The following is a 19,478-nucleotide window of genomic DNA, read 5'->3' on the forward strand; positions in this document are numbered from 1 at the left end:
TTTGAAAATTACAATGTAACGTATTTATTTTTATTGTTTGGTTTTGATGTGTATAATCTGTGTTTATTGTATCTTTAATTTAAGATATTGTTGGGAAACAAATGCATACTCACCAATAGCGTCGCGCGTAGCATTAATGACGTCATTACGTAAATACGTCTGTACAAATGTGTACGGAAGTGGAAACCATTGAGTTCCAGTCATGCTTGTCCACTACGCGAACTAATTCGTCCTCTGTAAGTAGTAGAAAAAAGAATTATGTATTCGATGTCGAAAACTTGAGTTCGAGAGATAAAGCGGCTGAAAAATGAGCTCGCGGGACGTACTGAAGAACGCGTCCACTCTCGCTTCGTACAATGTGCTGCTACAGGTGCGTAAATGCTAACGTGAGCTAATTTACGTATGAAATGTCTCCTGTTCATGTTATTGTTCCTTGTCAGGTGATGTTCCGTGTGCTCACATTTTTATTGAACGCGTTCACCCTGCGTTTTGTATCTAAAGAGCTCATTGGAGTGGTGAACGTCAGGTAAGTGATGAAATGTGCTACCATTTCAGCTCAATTTCTTTTTTTTATAATAGTAATATTTGTTATTGTCTTCATGTTTTCAGGCTAACACTGCTGTACTCCACGCTAGTATTTTTGTCTCGAGAAGCCTTTCGAAGAGCCTGTCTCAGTGGCTCTGATGGGGGGAAGCACAACTGGAGACAGCTCATCAACCTTCTATGGCTGACGTGAGCAATACCCACCTCTGTATTTTAACTGTGTAACATTTGCTTGCCTTTTTTAAAAGGAGACTTGGTCTGTCAGGTTGCCTCTAGGTGTACTATGGGGAGCCCTGTTAGCCGCGGTGTGGCTCTGGCTCCTGGAGGTGCCGGACCCTCAAGTCGTTCCTTTCTACGGCCCCGCTGTGGTGCTGTTCGCCCTAGCAGGGATGCAGGAGCTCCTGGCCGAGCCTCTTTGGGTACTGGCCCAGGCCCACATGTTTGTGAGGCTAAAAGTGGTCGCTGAGAGCTTGGCCATGCTGGCTAAGTGCAGTATGACGGTGGTGCTGGTGGTGTCTGCCCGGGAGTGGGGCCTTTACATCTTCTCTGCTGCTCATGTAGGAATTTGCGTCCACATTTTATGTGTTATTTCTTAATGTAAGATGAATAACTTGATTCTTTTGGTATGTTTTAGCTCGTGTACACAGGGGTCCTAGTGCTGTGCTATGTGGTTTACTTTATTCGTTTCTTGCCATCCAAAGAGGCGACGAAGAGTAATTTTCCCCTACGCAATATCAGAGATCTGATGCCTCACACAGCTAATGGAGAGGTAGTGTGATTGTTTATTTTCGCTCATTTGTTACAAGCTAAAGTCATGAACGTTACTCCAGTAATACCAGTTGTGATGACAAATTTGACATGAACCTCTCAGAGCGTCTGTCTGTTTCTAGCCGCTGGTGGACTGGACCGTGGCCCGACTCACCTGGAGCTTCTTCAAGCAGTCGTTCCTCAAGCAGATCCTAACTGAAGGCGAGCGCTACGTCATGACCTTCCTGAATGTGCTCAGCTTTGGCGACCAAGGCGTTTATGACATCATCAACAATCTGGGCTCCATGGTGGCGCGCTTCATCTTCTTGCCGATCGAGGAGAGCTTCTACATCTTCTTCGCCAAAGTGCTGGAGAGAGGCCGTGATGTGAAAAGCCAGAAGCAGGTGTGCGCAGGCTGGATTTATTGTGAATGAATATCGAGGAGTTGAAGTTGATAATGATTGTTGTCTTCAGGAAGATGTTGGTGTCGCAGCAGATGTGCTACAATGCCTGCTCAAACTGGTGCTGGTGATTGGCCTCATTATTGCAGTCTTTGGGTACGCTTACTCAGGACTGGCCCTGGACATTTATGGCGGATCCCTGTTGAGCAGTGGAGCAGGTAACATGGGAAATATGTATTTTCTGAGATTTGGTAATTAATTGGCCTATTGGTCTTTTGACACTTTGAATAACAAAGATGTGAATTACAGGCATAACATTTGACTTTGTACCTAACTTTATTTCTATATATTGAAGAATTTTCAATTCACTGCATCTTATTTGTATTCTGATGAAGGCCCATCTTTGCTGAGATGTTACAGCTGCTACGTCCTCCTGTTGGCTGTCAACGGCGTGACCGAGTGTTTTGTGTTTGCTGCAATGAGCAAGGAGGAGGTTGACAAGTAGGCAATGACACTTCTATTTATTTCACTGGGAAAAATTACTTTTAGAAATGAATGTTAAACGAATTAAACATTTATGTCAAGCAAGCTCCGTGTTTTCCTTTCTAGGTACAACTTGGTGATGCTGGCCCTGTCGGTGTCTTTCCTCTTCCTGTCCTACGTGTTGACGTGGTGGGCAGGCGGCGCAGGCTTCATCCTGGCTAACTGCCTCAACATGGCCCTCCGCATCACGCACAGCGTCCTGTTCATCCGCCGCTACTTCCTGTCCAGCCCGTGGAAACCTCTGCGTGGCCTGCTGCCTTCACCGCCGCTATGCCTCATGCTCGCCGTCAGTGCGGCCGTCACGGCCGTCAGTGAGGTATCGTCAAACACCTCGCGGCTTATTTTGACTTCGGGGTCTCGATAGCGTTTGCATGACCAGCGCCTGTTTTTGTTGGCAGGGTGCTTTCTGCTGCGACGGCGGCTGGCTCCTCAGGTTGGTCCATGTCGGCGTGGGAGCGGCGTGTCTGCTTTTTGTTCTCGGAACGGTTTTGCTCACAGAAACTCAACTGGTGATGTTTGTGAGGACTCAGCTTTTGCCGCAGTACGGGAAAAAACACGCTTAGCTTGAAGGACTGCAACAAGTGAATTATTATTTTTTTAATTTAGAATATTGTAGAAAAGTTAAATATTTCAGTAATACAATTTCATTATGATAATGTGATGGACTATGGGCAAAAATTAAAGTGGTAATTGTAATTTATTTTATTTTTTTAAATGAAAGAGAATCTCTGAATGTTCAGAACCCCCATTTGGATTGCAGTTTTTGTATTGCATAAAAGAACGCTGCCAGGATGAGTTGTCCAGGGTGGAGCTCAACTTCCATAGCTGACATCATGCCTGTCATGTTGGAATCAAGCCTGTTGATTTATTAATGATGTTAATTTTTCCCCGATGTAAGGCTTTTTCCAACCATCCATTGCACATAAAAGTCTTCACACCTGTTCTAAATTTTCCGAGCAAAGGTTCAAAGTTTTTGTACCGTATGTTTTTAAATCACATTTTCAATGTTTTTTCCTCGACTTTTCTGCAGGAAAACAAGCAGCACGTTTTTTTTTTTTTTTGCAAAACCACAAATTGCTAAGCTTACAGTTGATCTTCCTCCAAACTTACCACAAGTTAATGAAGCAGCCGTCAGTGCTGGGGAATGATGTCATTAAGGGAAAGAACTGGAAGCAACATTCTTTTTGGCCTTTTTTTTTTTTCTTGTTCAATGAGTTTGTAAATCCCAGCACAGTTCATCTCATCTTGAATAGTTTTACCCCCCCAAGTTCAAAGCTGGGATTCATTTGAGGAGGAGCTTTTACACTCGTGACATCATTTGTTAATGTTGAGAAACAGATTTGTTGTCCACTTCCAAGTCAGACTATATATAAACGGGCCACACTGAAGACAGAAGAGCTAACATCACCATGTCCCAAGTAAGAGCGCTTTTTACCGAACGTGTGCTCTCCCAAAGCTTTAACGTTAATCACTGTTGATTTTTCATAGCAACCGCAAGAAGTGCAGCGTCCCGCGGTCAGCCAAGAAGAGCTGGCTGAGATGAAGAATAGACTTGGTGGCAGTGGACCAGCGAAGAGCAAAACTTTTGAAGTCATGGAGGAGTGTGGTGAGTGCTCATGCATGCATACAAATGCATTGTGTTGTTGGCTGAAATGAAGTAGTGGCACATATTGAAGTTAGCAGTAAGCTTATGATGTAGAAAGTTTCCACTCCATTTAAGGCGAAGAGGATTGCTGTAATGATGGGAGTGTTTTCCCAGTGGAATAAACTGTTTGTGTAGTTTATCCTTTAGGAATACATTAAAATACTCTTGTAATTAGTTTTCTATCACACCACCCAATATTACTATTGCAGGTGCAACAAAATATTTGAAACCCACTTGAACCATACCTAATATGGTTCATAGAACTTCTGCAGACTACATCACAGGTAGTCTGAATTTGTTGATTGTTGTTGTTTGTTCAACTGTCCACAGAGAAAATGGGCAAAACTGCTCCATCCGTGTTCAGTGGCGTGAGGTCAGGAGGAGAGACGGCTTTGAACACGCGCTCAGGTCGACCCGCCAGGAAGTAGACCAAGACCACCTTAGCACTTGTGGCTCAGTGTTTGGTGGGCAAGCAAGTTTTTTTTGTCTGTCACAAGTAATTGATTACAGTAGTTTGTTTTCAAAGCACCAAAACTGGTACTATGCTAAAAGTGTTGTGCACAAATGTTACTTTACAGCCTTTAAAAATTGTTAATTTCTTGCATGGATATAAAAACCTATGCAAAAAAATAAAAACCAAAGTACGTATAGGCAAATGATAGATTTATTCAAAAGTTCTGAGGAACTATGCTGTTAATGGAAAAAAACATCAGTCAAGATAGAAATAAAACAAACAGAATGGATTATTGAAAAGAATCGCCTGCCATCCTTACATTTTTCATTTCATATATTTATGATGTTGATCCTGAAGAATTTTGGCCGAGGACTTGGCGTCATAAAAAAGCTCGTTGATCTCCTCCACTTGCTCCCGCTCGACCGTCTCTTTGCCTTGAACGCGACCGAGCAGGCTGGCCGGTGTCAGGAGCTGAACGGCGTACCTGCCATCAAACGAGACAGAAATCAACTACATGGTTCAAGTTGGTGTTTATATATCCGAATCTTGTTCAAAGTCTTTCCAGAAGATAGAAAGCAACCCAATACTTTCCATCCATACAGCCTGTTTCCATACCTGAGGGTGGTCTTGGCGCCGATCTCTGCAAGGTGCGCGAGTGCTTCATCGCTGATGCTGAGCCCCTCGGTCTGAGCTCGGATCTTGATAATCTGGAAGGAAAAAAAAGCCATTACATGAGACAAAAGAAAATTGATACATGTGATCAGGATTCCTGCCAGTTCCACTGACCTGCTTCATCTCTTGCGGCGTGTACAGCATGGTACGAATGATCATCACTCTGTCTAGCAGGTCCAGTGGAATCCCATGTGGAGAGCTGATGTCCTCGGTCCCCCTGAGAAGCAAGCATGAAACAAGGTTGGCACAAATGTGAGGGAACATGACTTTCAAAGCTCCTTTTCCATGCTAATCAATACGACGTGATTTTTGCATTGTGACAAGTGGCCACCATCTTTGTGGAATTTTCCTAAATGTGTGACGAGTACCACTTGTCATACTCAGGCTCCCTCTAGTGGTACGTGAAATAATCAGTGGCATGTTTACCCAAAAAGACCCTTTTTGATCAGATTTCCAATATCTTAAAAATGGCCCACCTGATGAGACAGTTCCCCCTGTTGGAGGCAAACACAACGATGGGAGCGATGGTGCTCTCCAGTGCCCTATGGAGATATGTGAAGCACTCTATGTCCAGCATGTGGACCTCGTCCACAAACAGCACTCCAGGCACCAGCTCGGCCACGCCTTGATCGATGTAACGGTTCACCACCTTGTTGATCTCCGTTCGGAGCTTATCTGCAAACACAAAAGGATGGCTGAGCAAAGCTAGTGGACGTAAATGAAGATTTGACGGCAACATCGCCAACCTGTGATTTCTGTCTTTTTGGGCTTCATCAGCTGTCCCATCATGGAGAGAATGTCCTGGCCTCCCTGTGGTGATAACCAAGAACACTTGAGGACTGCACAGAAACTTGTGACATTGAACTCTGAATACTTCATTTTATTCTAACCTGCGGTTTGGCATTTGCCACATCGAGGTCATGCAGCGTGACGTCTTGGACAATCTCCTTTTTTTTGTGCACGTCTCCCTTTGGCAGCGGCACGTACTCTTCAGCCTCCAGGTCAAACTCAGTGGCAAAAGTGTCACAGCGACCTTGTCTCTGCAAAGACACGAGCACCCTTAAGGATTCGTTCGTTTCCATGGCAGAACAGGTGGGCTCTTTGAGAGAGGCCTGTCAACAAGCGATGTGTGCCACTGCCCTGCCCTTATTTGCTCACAAAGCCACCTGCACCGATTAAAGGAACAGTCATCGCGACCTGTCAACGGAAGCCACAAGCCTCACTGTAGGAAAGGAGGCATTTGAAGAGATGGAGAGATAGCGGAATGAAAAAGAAAAAAAAAAAAGCTTTTTTGAACACCCTGAAAGGAAGCACAGATTGTCACGCCGAGAGGAGAGAGACGAAAGGCCAGATGGAAAACCCTGCCCATGGCATGAATGGATGAATTGTAGAAGAACAAGTGGAAGGTGTGTGGTGATACCTTGACAGCTCCACTGTTGGCTTCAATGTAGATGACATCTCCCACCTCCACACGCTCCTTCTGAAGACTCTCGTAAATGCTGGGATCCAACTTTGGAACAAAGAATTAAAAAATTAGGTACATTTTCCCCCAGTGTAGATGAGGTAAAAAAAAAAAAAAAAAAAGGTAAATGCATACGATTATATGATGAGGCAACATTTTTGGTTAAGCCCTGTGGCTACAAAATTTTGTCGAAGTACTAAAAATGGTGACAGACCTTGAGCTGCTTGGTGCCCTTCCCCGTCCTCAGACCAATAATGACGTGGCTGATAGTCTTTCCGTAGCCCCCCATTGGGTTCTCCGTCTCACAGGGGGTCAACTCTGTCACCTCACCCTCGTACACCTCCTTCGTCTCTTTGATGCGCAGCCCTGAAAGGCGAGTTGACATGAATATCGCACACGTAGTTTCGTGAATTGGGTCTTTGTATTTCCATGCAAAGCATATTGCTTGTGCACGTGCCCGTGAACATTCCTTCCCATTATTTCTGAGTGACCCTCGTCTCGCATTAGTGCGGCACGAGGAGGCGCCCGCAGGTGGCCGACTCTCCACGGTTCAGATCAGAGGGTGTGGACTGTACGTTGTGGTTTTCTAATTCACATGGTGGTGACAACCTCGGAGGAATCTCCATCTCGGGTTCTAAGGGAGGAGCAGCGGTGCTCTCCGTCTACAAAAGGTCCATTTCCTTCCCTGCGACAGGTAACATCAGCAGGGGAATCTTTCCGGCCCATTTCCCCTTCTTAAAATGACTCAGGGGTCAACAAGATACAATAAGTATTGCGCAAAAGGGTTCTGTGATGCCGCTTTACTTGAAGCATATCTTTGTTTGGAGTCCAGATATTATAAATTCAATTTTGAGGTGACCACTTCAACAGTTGCACTCTAGTTCCTGTTACTTGCCAGGCTGAGGTTGGTTGCCATAGCAACTCACTGATGTTTTTTGTTGTTGCAAACTTTGTATTTACAGTCTCATGATGTCAAAATGACAACCGTCAAAGGGGTCATTAAAACAATAAGGCAAATGGAAGACTTGCACAGTACTGTATATTAAAGAGCTAACTGTCTGAATATGCATACTGAATGTTTAAAATTAAAACAAATTAAGTGCTTCTCTCACCGATGGCCCTCCTGAAGTTCTCCATCAGTACTTCTGTTTTTTTAATCTCAGACGAGTAGACCTCGCTGCCCACCATGGGGCAGAAGGGCACCTTGTTGCCCAGCTCCTGTGCTACGGCTAAAGCTAGAGCCGTCTGCAAGGAGAAACATCAACAAGTGAGAGAGGAATGACAAGCGAATACACTGAGACAGCGACTTGATAACGCTACCTTTCCTGTACCAGGTGGCCCAGCCAGTAAAACTGCCCTTCCTGCCATCTTCTTGGAGCGGATGAGGTCCACAATGATGCCACATGCCTGCAAGGTAAATGTTCAGGAACATTATGAAGCATATGACTTGTGTATATATTTGATTTAAATTTGTTTTTTTTTTTGGTGGTGTGCCGTGAGATTTTTCTAATGTGAAATAGGTAGCAGGTTCAATCCAGGTTGGAATTACTGTAGTGCACTTAACGTTATAGATTTTCTGACTAAACGAGGATTGTTTAGTATTGTGAAACAGCGACTCCACAGGCTAGCAGGTTTAGCTTGGACGTGCACGATGTGCATGCAATCACACAAGATCGTCCTTTTACGAATGCAAGTGTCATCTAAGAGATTATTACAAATAAGAAGTATGTCATACGGTCAACATTACCTCTCTGGCGGCTTCCTGACCGACCAAGCCACACGCCGTCTGTTTAGCATTACCGGCCTCGTCCAAACCAAGTCCTTTGACGTGACTATGTGAGGCGATCCGTTGAGTTTTCGTGGTGCTCTTCACCTCCTCGATCTTCATAGTGGCTTAAGTAGATATATCGCGTAACCGTAACGCGATTTAAAAGCTAGAAAATAGTCACTTGTGCAGCTATTAGCTTGGAAGCGTGCCACAGTTGCCGCCGCCACCGAAACTCAAAACACAGGAAGAATGGTTACCATGTGGGGTTACTATGGAAAATTGGCGGAAGTGTTACCTCTAAGCCCCGCCTTTTTTGTATTCCAAGCAAATCCATTGGATGTAAATAATACAAGTACAACTATGATTGGTCGATACTGGTGGCAATCATTGTTACAGGAAATTCTTCCCCGAGTGCTTTCATATCTTTTAGTTGTTCAATTCGGCTGTCAAAGTGGAAACTCGTAGAATATACGGGTGAGTTAAACGATTATCAGATAAGACTGAGGAAAACAAATATATGCATCGTTTTAATCGTTCTGTGAATATGTTTGTGCTCACTACAAAGTCAATAAAGTTACTTAGCTAGCCACTGAATACTGGTATGGGCTCGAGCTTGCCTGCACGTACTGCAAGTACTGATTCGAGATTGTATGTTATGCAATTAGCGTGTAGATTAAATTTAATTTTAATTTCAGTATTGGGCAGCTACAAGTCGCCTTCCGCTGTGGAACTGAGTCCATGGTACGAAGAGATACAGCCAGAGAATTTCACGTGACAGCACTACAACATGGCAGCCAATAAGAGTACAACTTTGAATTTCAACATCGGGGTACTCGGACATGTGGACAGCGGCAAGACGTCGCTGGCGCGAGCGTTAAGCAGCACTGCGTCCACGGCTGCCTTCGATAAAAACCCTCAGTCCCGAGAGAGAGGCATCACACTGGACCTTGGTTTCTCCTCCTTCACCGTGGACCTTCCCGAGCACCTGCGGGACAGCGAAGACCACCGGGGGCGTTATGACAACCTGCAGTTCACCTTGGTGGACTGTCCGGGACATGCCTCTCTCATTCGGACAATCATTGGAGGTGAGACGTCTGCTGTCAAAGCACTGACCTACATTTACAGTCTAAATTCTCATGTTACATAGTTCCATTCATTTTTATTTAATCACAACAGTCTGTTATTTTAGCCACGTACCTGTATGATTGAGGATTTTTTTTTTTGGTCCAAATTTCATTTTATTGTGTTGCCACTGTTTCTTGCCCATACTCAGGTAGGATAAACTACAGCTCACCTGTGGAGGGGAAGCGATAATAAATTAATTATATTTGTAGTCTCGCTTGTAATTGTAAGTGAAAATGCTATTTAATAACAGACCGCTCATTGCCTGCACACTTTATGCAGTGCAACTGATCCAGTCGAGGGGCACATGTTAGAGATTAGGGTCGAAAGGAAAAAATTGGGGTCTTTATATGAAGCTTCCCCCCTCCCTTGTCCCAAATGGGGAAATCACAGGAAATAGATGGAGCCAAGTGGGAGCAGAGAAAAGAGTTGAGCACAGGAAAGCAAAATCGGGAAAGTAAAGACAAGCAAGCGTGCGGCAGCTCTAGTTTCAGCCCTCTAGCCCTTTACTCTTGTTCACCCCTCCCAATGATGTTTGTCTCCTTGTCTTTTCCTGTTTGTTTTTCTCTCGTCAAATTCACCAGTCACACGTGTATGCAGAAACAAACAGACAAAAGCCCATCTTGTATTTACAGCTAATTGCAGATAAACAGAACACAGCGTTTGTATGTTTGCGTGTCTCGCAGGGGCGCAAATCATCGACTTGATGATGCTGGTGGTGGACGTGGTGAAAGGGGTGCAGACTCAAACAGCAGAGTGTCTGCTCATCGGAGAGCTGACCTGCCCTCGCATGGTGGTTGTGCTTAACAAGACTGACCTTCTGCCGGCCAACAAGAGACAGAGCGCGATTGAGAAAATGACCAAGAGACTTCACAAAACGCTGGAGAACACCAGGTCTGCATGCGAGCACGCACCAGGAATTAGATGATAATACGATATTTCCCAACTTGAATCACTCGTGAAACACTAAACCATTTTGTTATTTTCGTTTAGTTTCAAAGATTGTCCAGTGATTGCAGTGGCAGCCAAGCCCGGAGGCCCCGAGGGTGGCGACACAGAGGAACCACAGGGGGTGTCCGAGTTAATCGAGGTGAAAAATACACACTGATACTCTGACTTGTCTCTTACTAAAATTGGTCAATTAAAAGCTTTTTATTCATTATTATTATAATTTTTTTTAGATATATTTATCTCATGTAGTTCAGGAAAAAAGAGTAAATTTTAGTGAAAAATTTGTAGTATTAAAAATGAGATTGAATTATTATTTTTTACTTTATTCCCTGTGTTAATCCACATTAGGTCGGAAATGTTGAGGATAGTGTGTTTGTGTGTGTGTATTTATGTTCTCGTCTTTTCTGTTTCAGCTATTAAAAAAGCAGACTTATCTCCCACGGAGAGAGCCAGGAGGTGACCTGCTGATGGCTGTGGACCACTGCTTTTCCATCCGTGGCCAGGGAACAGTCATGACCGGCACCATCCTGCAGGGGTCACTAGCCATCAACGACACCGTAGAAATCCCAGCACTGAAGGTACAGTACATGTTCTGGAATAGCGCCTCAGAAATTGTCTTGGTCCGGAGGAATGGATGGAGTGGGTCACTTAAATGTGTGGGGAGGGTGAGTCCTGGGGGTTATTGCTTTACAACAAGACTGACTTTGCTTTTAAATGGCGTGCGACCAACTAAACAGTAAATTGCACATTCCGACTTGGATGTAACCAATGGACCATTGAAAACCGGTGACGCCCCTTCCAATCATTGGGAGCAGAATCATGCCTGCAGTGCTCACTTTGACCTCAGAGTGGCGACAAATTATATGCTATTAAAATTAAGACGTGTGCAAATTACTGTACTGTAGATTAAGATGGAGTTTGCCAGATTTCATATCATACGTGTTTTCTGGTGTGTTAGGGATTTGTTGGCATTCAAATGAAAACTGTAATATATGCTGTTATATATTCCACTCAAAATAGTTGTAGTGTTTTTTTTAAAGTTGTAGGTGATAGACTTCTAAAGAGTTTATAAATTGGCACTATATAGTAGTGTGTATTTTCTGCATCCGATTTTATTGAATAGTATTATTATTATTATTATTATGTCTTTATAATATAATTTCCCCAATTCATTAAATAAATAATAATTTAAATCAGGGGTGGGCAGTTTTTTTCTGCTGAAGGCCACGTTTAAATTCTAAAATGGAGTCACGGGCCAGGTCATTTGTAGATGACAGAAAAATGTGCATGTAAAATTGTTAATTTTAATAACAAAATGGTACAATTTCATCTCATGTTTTTAGTATTTGTAATTCAAAATCTATTTTTATCTGTTATCTATTTATTCTTTATATTACCCGTATTGTTGTTATTTCTTGTTGTTTTAAACTTTACTCTTGTGTTTGACTTTGTCTGTACGGGACTTTTTTTTCTTTCAGCCGTGCTTGTTTTAAGTGCTGTAAAAACAAAAAGTTGAGCTGAGAATACACCAAACCACACCGAAATCTCTCCACGAGAATTATTTTGTTTAATTTGCACTGAATTGTGTTTAGACTTAAGATGTGTTATTCTGTCACATGTCTTCCATCAGGTGACTAAGAAGGTAAAGTCGATACAGATGTTTCGGAAGCCAGTGTCGGGGGCCATGCAGGGAGACCGCGTGGGTGTGTGCGTGACACAGTTTGACCCAAAGTTGCTGGAGAGGGGGCTGGTGTGCACCCCGGGCTCCCTGCGCACCGTCTTCGCCGCTGTCATCTCCGCCAAGAAGATCGGCTACTTCAAGGGCTCCCTCGGCACGCGGGCCAAGTTCCACATCACGGTGGGACACGAGACGGTCATGGCACGGGTGACTTTCTTTGGATTGCCGCCAGACGCGCCGCAGTCCCGCTCGCCAGAAACGGCCTTCGCCTTCGACAGGGAGTACCTCTACCAAGAAGAATACGTCACCGGCCAGGGAGAGTCCAACTCGGGACCTGACCCAGAGCAGTGGGCCTTGTTGGAGTTTGAGCGGCCCGTCACGTGCCCCTTACTGTGCCTGGTGATTGGCTCCAAGCTGGACACGGACATCCACGCTAATGCGTGCCGCTTGGCCTTCCAAGGGCGCCTGCTGCACGGCTTTGAAGATAAAGGCTATGCTGAGACGGGCCTCCCTCGCCTGCTCATCTATAAGACCAAACACAAGGAAGGGCAAGTGGAAAGGGTGAGTGCTTGCTCTAAATCCTAAATCTTGGCTTGTAGGGAATGAGCCCTTCCACATGTAGCGAAAAAAACTTATTCATGGCTCCTTGCTTGATTGTAAAATACTAAAGCTGTTGTGGTGTCTGTTTGGTACACAAATGCGGCATTAAGACACTGCAATTGTAAATTTTGAATTATGAACTGCACAGGTGAACTTAGCCTTTTGCCGATGTGCCCTCTGGCTCACCTCGCTGCACCCAATGCTTTGAATATTTCTCATCGCTGGTAGCACTGGAGCATGGCAAGCAGACAACGCCCGTACTGTGTGTTCACAAACAGACACGTACACACAAACATACGTGCATCGGCAGTCCCGCCGTGGGGCGTTAGAGATGTGCGGGCGCGCATGCCTGCGACAGCGAGGTGCGTGCGGGTGGCCGCCTGACGCCACTCGCCCCGTCTAGCTGTCAGACACTGGCGCTGTTTGGACACACCTGAGTGGCATTGGAATACCCACACCGCTTAGTGTTCATGTGACGCTTATCCCACGCTCTCTCTGGGTCAGCCATTTACGCTCATCTTTCAACGTACATTACAACGCAAATGTTTTAATGTCTTAACATGGTATCATTTGGACGTAATAAGAAGTGGATCAAAAATGGAAACGTTGTAGATGGGTGGCTCATGCAAAGATTTTATTTTCACAGTTGGAGACGGGTCACTGTGAGTCACCATCATGAAATTACCACCAGGAAGTAGTTGCCTGACTTATTCCCAAACATAATGAATGACTTTTCATTGTTTTATTTTCACTATTGTTAACCGTCCAGCCTAGGCGGAGGCATGCAAGTCGGCATGACATTGCTAATTGTCTCCAAACAATTGTATCAAACATTTTTTTTGCATTGCACAAAACATCAAGCACTCGATACATACATAATGTTAAACTTTGAAGATTTTGAACTGTATTCTATTTTAATGCTCACTAAGTGCGTTATTGTTCATTTTCAAATTTAATGCTTTACAGAAAACTTCATATTATTACTTGATGGCATCAAATTCTTCTAGTAGTTGACAATGTTTACATTCCTGAACATAAAAAGAGTCAGCATAAAAGCGTCTCATGATGCTGGGTGGTCACTGCACACATAACAGGATGTTTTAGCACTTTTAAAACAATGACCAACAAAAGACATTTTACAACATGGCGGATTTTGCCGTGAAAACAAGTGGCGGTGCATAATTGTTTTAAATGTAATATACAAATAGATTTACTAGTTTCTGTTTTCATAAACTGCAACATAAATCAGTTCAGTGCATTATTATTATAATAACTATAATAACTATGACAATAATAATTATTTTTTTAATGAAATGCGACCAAATACGTTTTACAAACAGTCACATTTAATTATTTGTGCGATTTAACACATTTCATCCAGGAGCTGAACAATTAATCAAATCCAAATAGAGATTAATTTATTGCTAGTGTTTGTTAACAAGTACATGGGGAAAGGACTTTAAAAAATAATTGAACATTAAATCGTCATATGGAGGAAAAGATTATTTTTCAAAATTATTAGTACCTACTTGTATTTAGTCCAAATATAAATGCATAATACAAGCAAATAATGAAATACTGAATTACCCTCGGAAACTATTAAAACAGTATTTATTTCAGAGTGTGACCGCATAACGTTAGAAAGAAGTTAACTTCCATTTGAGCGTTGCCCCCTCGTGTCGAGGTGAAATTCAGGTCGCGGGTCAAGTTTGCAACGGAGTTTCCTTGTGTTTGCACCTCAAGGTGTTGACTGCTTCACTCCTCAACTCTCAAGTGAAACGATGCGTGCGGTAGGTCAGACTGGTCGTCATGCGGCAGTCGCCAGTTATCAGCCTTCAACTTTTACTTCATAGTTTTAGGTTTTTTTTTTTTCCCTCTTTCTGTGCAGGACACATTGCTGTCATTGTTGAGATATAACTATTCGTACGGTCTGTCGGACATCTATAGCCGCTGTATGTTTTCTTTTTATCTGCGCATCAGTCACGCTTTCGGGTCAAACGTTCAAGAGTGAATGAGGAAGAAGAGAGGACGAGCTAGCGGTGGCGCTGGAGGAGGCTCAGAGACAGAGCGGTGCCCTCCTGTTATCAGATTAGTGATGGATGATAAGCCAGGAATACAAACAAATGGCATAAAATGTGCAGGGACGACGAACCAGAGACAGTCAGGCGGCAAGACGAAAAGAATGCGCCAATGGTGGGCTCCATGAGGGCACATGACAAAGGGTGGGCTGTCCTCGCCCTGCCATCATGGCCGACATTCCCACCGCTGTAATACGATTAGTTCGGGCGCCGTCAATCAAGCGTGGCAGGTCGTCTGTTCATGTTCTTCCTTTTTACGTCATGCGCAGGTGGCCGACGACTACACTGTGATTGGCCGCAACCTGTTCAAGAAGGAAACAAACCTCCAGATCTTCGTGGGCCTGAAGGTCACGTTGTCGACGGGCGAAACCGGCGTCATCGAGGGCGGGTTTGGACAGAGCGGGAAGTTCAAAATTCGGGTACAAGGTAAGGACCAAAAGTCTCCTTCTCCTTCAGTACCCATCCCGAACACTATTTTCTGATTTTTCGGGACTCGGCAGATTGTTTTCAGGATGTGGTAAGAGTATTAGGGCTGACATCTCCAGCCGCATTCCCAGAATTCCTCTGGGGATTGCTTGTGTTCCGGGGGAAATCTGTTCTGTATTTATTTTACCTTCTGTTGCTACAAACCCACTGCGCCACACCGGGAGGGGAGAGAAAACAAAAACATATCAAGAAGAGAGCCTCACCTACATCCTCTTCACTCACGCTTTTAGTGTTGGGAAAGACGGTGCTAGGAAATGTGTTCCAATATAGTTGCACTTATTTCATTACCATGACACTGAATTTAGTGTCTTGTGTATTCTGATGCCAAGAAGTCACTCATAATTGGGATAACTATTTCAGCTATGAATTGTTATGGGATGCATCAAACCATTTTTAATTGCACATGGCTGACAAATCCAAAATGTAGATTCGTTCCAGACTGAATTTTTTACTTGTGACGCTGCGCCCGCCCTACTGAATTTTGTCGAAATCAGTTATGACTACATATCATCTATGGTGGATTTTCACCGAAAATGTAACGGGATCATTTTTGGAACATTTCTGATCACAGAAATGGTGCTGTTTGTTGTTTTGAGCAGTGAAAAGTTATTTTGCCTGTAATTATTTCCAAACTTATTTTTCATGTCCAACTAATACTTTTTAAAACGCCGCTTGCTGTCGACTGAAGATGACATCACATACTTTAGACTCAGGTAACAACCAATGACGGCTCAGTTGCAAATGTCACATGACCAAACCCAGACAACAGGTGAGCTGCGATTGGTTGTTACCTGACCTCTTAGTTAATTTTGAAAAATTTAAAATTAAAAAAATGATTATGATCATACTATACACAATTTAAAAAATAGATGATGTATTATTAAAATAAACAATTAATATATATATATAGGCATTTTAATTTTCTTTTAGGGCCTCTACTGTGCATGTTTGCATGTGAGCAAAGTTCATTCAAGTTTGCGCACGCTGGCGTAGCCACAACTAGCAGCCATATCTCGCAGCATAACAACCCTTACATCGGCATAACGATAACAACAAGAATGCTGGCGCCATTATGCATGAGGCCAGTCAGACACCGTGTAAGCAATGAAACTAGAACATTGCTTACCTTCCGTGTCCAAAACCGCGGGCCAAATTAGCAGCCAGTTTGAATAGAGGACACAAATAGATGTTCAAGAGGGACAGAAATGTGACTCGGCGTAAGGAGCGTGACACAATCGCTCATAGTTCTCAGAAAATTAAGGTCAAGGCCGACAACAGACGAAGCGGCGCGGCGTTTGGAGTGAACGTCAGGATGCTACAGACGTCTCCTTGTGAAACAGAGACCGGCTTTTCTGCACAATTTCATCTGTTAAATGTGAAGAATGAAGGCTGCAGGTCATGTGGAGGCGAGCGCACGTGTTTCTCCGACTGGTGACGGACTTCAGTAAAATGCACACAGTCTGAGATTCACAAGTTGTAGAAGCATTTATTTATTTTGTAGTAGCCGTGATACAAGAGTGGCCATTTGACGCTCAGTTCAGCTAATAAAGTGTCCAATCAATATCGGTCCCTCCCCTTTGGACATCCTCATATGGTAGAGAATTTTTAAAAAAATGTCTGCGGATCTTCTCTTCAGAGGGTCTCCGCCCAGAAGCCAAGCGGTTGCTGTCCTCGACCATGTCCAAGAAAAAAGGAAAGGGGGGCGGCAAAGACGCAAATGAAGACGAGCCCAAAGCGGACACTCAGCATGTTAGCATTCACTTGGATTTCAAGCGCTATGTCTTTGACCCTCACAAGAAAATGGTTCAGTTGTGACCTCCGGCAGCCGTTTGCACACTCAACGAGACTCTTTGTCCTTGGCGCAAAACTGTGCTGACTTAATTTTATGAGGGTGAGAAATGCTTAAATTAATTGATGTAAAATGATATAGACGCAACTGCTGGGGGGGGGGGAAAGCGTTTGGTGGCGAGATAAACTCTTTTCACTCTCCAGACAATACTGCATGTTTTTTTATAGCTCTTCTAATCCGATTTGCAAATAATTGTTTTTTTTTTCTGTACACATCTGATAATGGTAAATTTTTAAACCAGCTGAGTATGAAAAAAAAATGTTGGTGTTATAAAGCAATCATGTACTTATCTGCTTCTTGCTCTGTCACCGGGGTCAATCATGCAGTCATTTTTCTTTTTGACATCATTTCTTGCAATGACAACAACTGGAAGGGTTTTGACCTGATGAAATGGGAAAAGTCACCAAAAATAAAACAAGCCCTAACAGAAACTTCCATTTGCCTTTCATTATTATTTTTCACATTCCGATGTGCCTTATTAATAATTTTGTTACAGATGCAATTGTAGGGCCCCAAAAGTAGGTGAATTAATTAGCAGGGTTATGGGGGAAAAAAATACCATTCCAAAATAAATTTGCGCTGCATTTATGCAAAAGGACACATTAGAAACCGTAATAATCTGAATAGATTGTTGTCATGTCATGCTGACTCATACATAATGTAGAGTTTAAGCGTCATTGCACCAGGCAACATTTAGTTGCCTAATGAATAGTTCCTCGGAAATTCTTTTAAAAGTGTTCTAAAATGTCTTGAGTCATGGAGACAGTCTGGCTGCAAACACTTAAAGATGATGTACTGTATATAATGTATTGGCTGTGAGCTTTAAGGGGAGGGGGCGGCGGCCTCTTACTATGTCGTGGATGATGTCAGCAAGCAGCCGCTATGAACGCTGCTTCTATCTTAGCAGGAATCTGAGGAAATTGGAGAGAGCGGGAGCAAGAGGGGACACTGGAAGGTTTGTTCCCCTGAGTGACAGTCCTTTTAGTCTTATCTCCTCGCGTTCCTCTTATAGAGAAGAAGGCAGTGAGGGGGGGAAAAAATATTCGTTTTACTCGCGTGTCTCTCCAATTTCGCTTTCTAGTAGCAGTCATTCGCAATCCAGTCTGGTTTTTATTTCTAGCCATGATGCCTTGTACTAATCGATCCCTTGTTGAACACTGTAATAGTAGTCAATTAAGCATATCTTTGAAAATACCTTGTTGGTGGTTATAATAGAAAAATTGCATCTGAAAGTCTCCAGAAATGATCAATTTAGGGGCGCACTGTAATAAACTTTATCATTCAATTATGCTGAGAAGTGTTTTATTAAATGCTCACAAGACATCATTATCATTGAAAAGGTGTAATTTTTGATATAGCTTTTCTATGTGTTTTTACATTTCTTCAGAATGATATTGAAACAATCATAACACACCGACCGCTAAATGATTGAACCAAAACCTATTTAACCGAATAATTGAAAAAATAAAAAAGATAAATCTTAATCTGCACTATTTGTCAGTACTTCTTAGGAAAATATGATTATGCGGATCCTACTTGTCTTGATAAAGAACATCCTCTTTTCTCATTAAAGCAGACACGGGAGCGGAGGCTTGCTCCAACCCCCCCCCTTTTTTTTTTCGTCAATCTTAACATGCATGCTAATCCTGTTGTGTTTGTGTGTGAGAGAATCCTTCCGAGCGTCAGTGAGGGCGCTTTTGTAATCTGCTTTAAATACTGACGGGATTTTGGCAGGGGCCTGACACACAGAAAGGTTGTGGGACGATTGCGGGAGTGTGTTCTCACCTGTATACACACACAGACACACACACAATATGGCTGATCAACAATACTGATCTAATTGAAGTACATGTATTTTTTAATGCTTAAGCTGAATTGGGCAACTTGGCAATAAAAAAAAAAAAATCTAAAAATTAGTGATGTTACCATCATGATTGTGCTCTTTCCACGCCGAGTGTAAATCCAACCTGCGCTGTTCTCTCGTCAGTTTCCCATTCAGCATCACTTTTCCTCCCCTTAGTGATAACGCCCAGACGTGATGATTTTTCCATCCACACGCCTGTAAGCGGGTAACCTCGAGGTCACGACAGTAGCTGTGGGTCAACCTCAGAGCGGCCCAATGTTTACCGATGGGAAACGAGCGTCGATGTGGACAGATAACAGGCCTGCTCTTCGCGAGACAAAGGAGCGTGCGTGGAGGAGGAGGGTGGGGGATTGACAAGTGCTGAGGAGGAAGGCGACAGAACCGGTTTCAAATGTGTCTCAAGGCAGGCGAGATTGAAAAGACTAATTAGCCGCCATTTGACTGATAAATGGCTGCAACATTAATTAGCAATTTAACCACCGGGGAGCCTCTCCTTGTATTAACGTCTCGCCCCAATTTACAATCTTTTCAGATTTATTCGCCACTCCAAAAGTGTAAAACTTTCTTCGCACAAATCTACGCTTTTAAGTACGACGTCGATAATCAGCGGGGAAA

At 43.4% G+C, this 19,478-nt stretch overlaps 4 protein-coding genes across 5 annotated transcripts in view; 3 read left to right on the top strand and 1 right to left on the bottom strand.

Moving 5' to 3' along the window:
* Positions 1-145: 145 nt before the first annotated feature.
* rft1 (RFT1 homolog) lies at positions 146-3,840 on the top strand. Its single transcript, XM_049734756.2, has 10 exons — positions 146-370; positions 441-526; positions 610-732; positions 809-1,100; positions 1,178-1,312; positions 1,434-1,694; positions 1,765-1,909; positions 2,087-2,192; positions 2,301-2,550; positions 2,633-3,840. The coding sequence occupies exons 1-10, from the start codon at positions 308-310 to the stop codon at positions 2,795-2,797; spliced, it is 1,626 nt and encodes a 541-aa protein (XP_049590713.1). The 5' UTR covers positions 146-307; the 3' UTR covers positions 2,798-3,840.
* mustn1a (musculoskeletal, embryonic nuclear protein 1a) lies at positions 3,445-4,635 on the top strand. The gene is given in 5 exon segments (XM_068652396.1): positions 3,445-3,448; positions 3,526-3,579; positions 3,582-3,652; positions 3,723-3,840; positions 4,210-4,635. Coding segments are annotated over 5 exon segments (345 nt in total). The 3' UTR covers positions 4,308-4,635.
* Positions 4,526-8,497, bottom strand: ruvbl1 (RuvB-like AAA ATPase 1). The gene is made up of 11 exons (XM_049734758.2): positions 8,215-8,497; positions 7,788-7,874; positions 7,580-7,712; positions 6,682-6,833; positions 6,426-6,515; positions 5,896-6,045; positions 5,752-5,815; positions 5,482-5,680; positions 5,120-5,222; positions 4,949-5,040; positions 4,526-4,817 (listed from the first exon to the last, which is right to left on the bottom strand). The coding sequence occupies exons 1-11, from the start codon at positions 8,353-8,355 to the stop codon at positions 4,658-4,660; spliced, it is 1,371 nt and encodes a 456-aa protein (XP_049590715.1). The 5' UTR covers positions 8,356-8,497; the 3' UTR covers positions 4,526-4,657.
* A 67-nt stretch (positions 8,498-8,564) lies between these two features.
* The window catches only part of eefsec (eukaryotic elongation factor, selenocysteine-tRNA-specific), a 33,716-nt gene continuing 22,802 nt past the window's right edge, over positions 8,565-19,478 (top strand). The window contains exons 1-8 of one of the 2 annotated variants that reach the window (XM_049734755.2): positions 8,566-8,709; positions 8,931-9,320; positions 10,044-10,251; positions 10,351-10,447; positions 10,722-10,886; positions 11,939-12,547; positions 14,934-15,090; positions 16,787-17,430. In XM_049734755.2, the coding sequence (XP_049590712.1) occupies positions 9,023-9,320; positions 10,044-10,251; positions 10,351-10,447; positions 10,722-10,886; positions 11,939-12,547; positions 14,934-15,090; positions 16,787-16,965 (1,713 nt within the window). In that variant the 5' untranslated portion in view covers positions 8,566-8,709; positions 8,931-9,022 and the 3' untranslated portion in view covers positions 16,966-17,430. Of the gene's footprint in view, positions 8,710-8,930; positions 9,321-10,043; positions 10,252-10,350; positions 10,448-10,721; positions 10,887-11,938; positions 12,548-14,933; positions 15,091-16,786; positions 17,431-19,478 lie in introns of those variants that run through there. The other variant, XR_007484751.2, reaches the window with a different exon arrangement.

Source organism: Syngnathus scovelli, chromosome 11 (genome assembly GCF_024217435.2).
Source record: "Syngnathus scovelli strain Florida chromosome 11, RoL_Ssco_1.2, whole genome shotgun sequence".
NCBI classification, from domain to species: domain Eukaryota; kingdom Metazoa; phylum Chordata; class Actinopteri; order Syngnathiformes; family Syngnathidae; genus Syngnathus; species Syngnathus scovelli.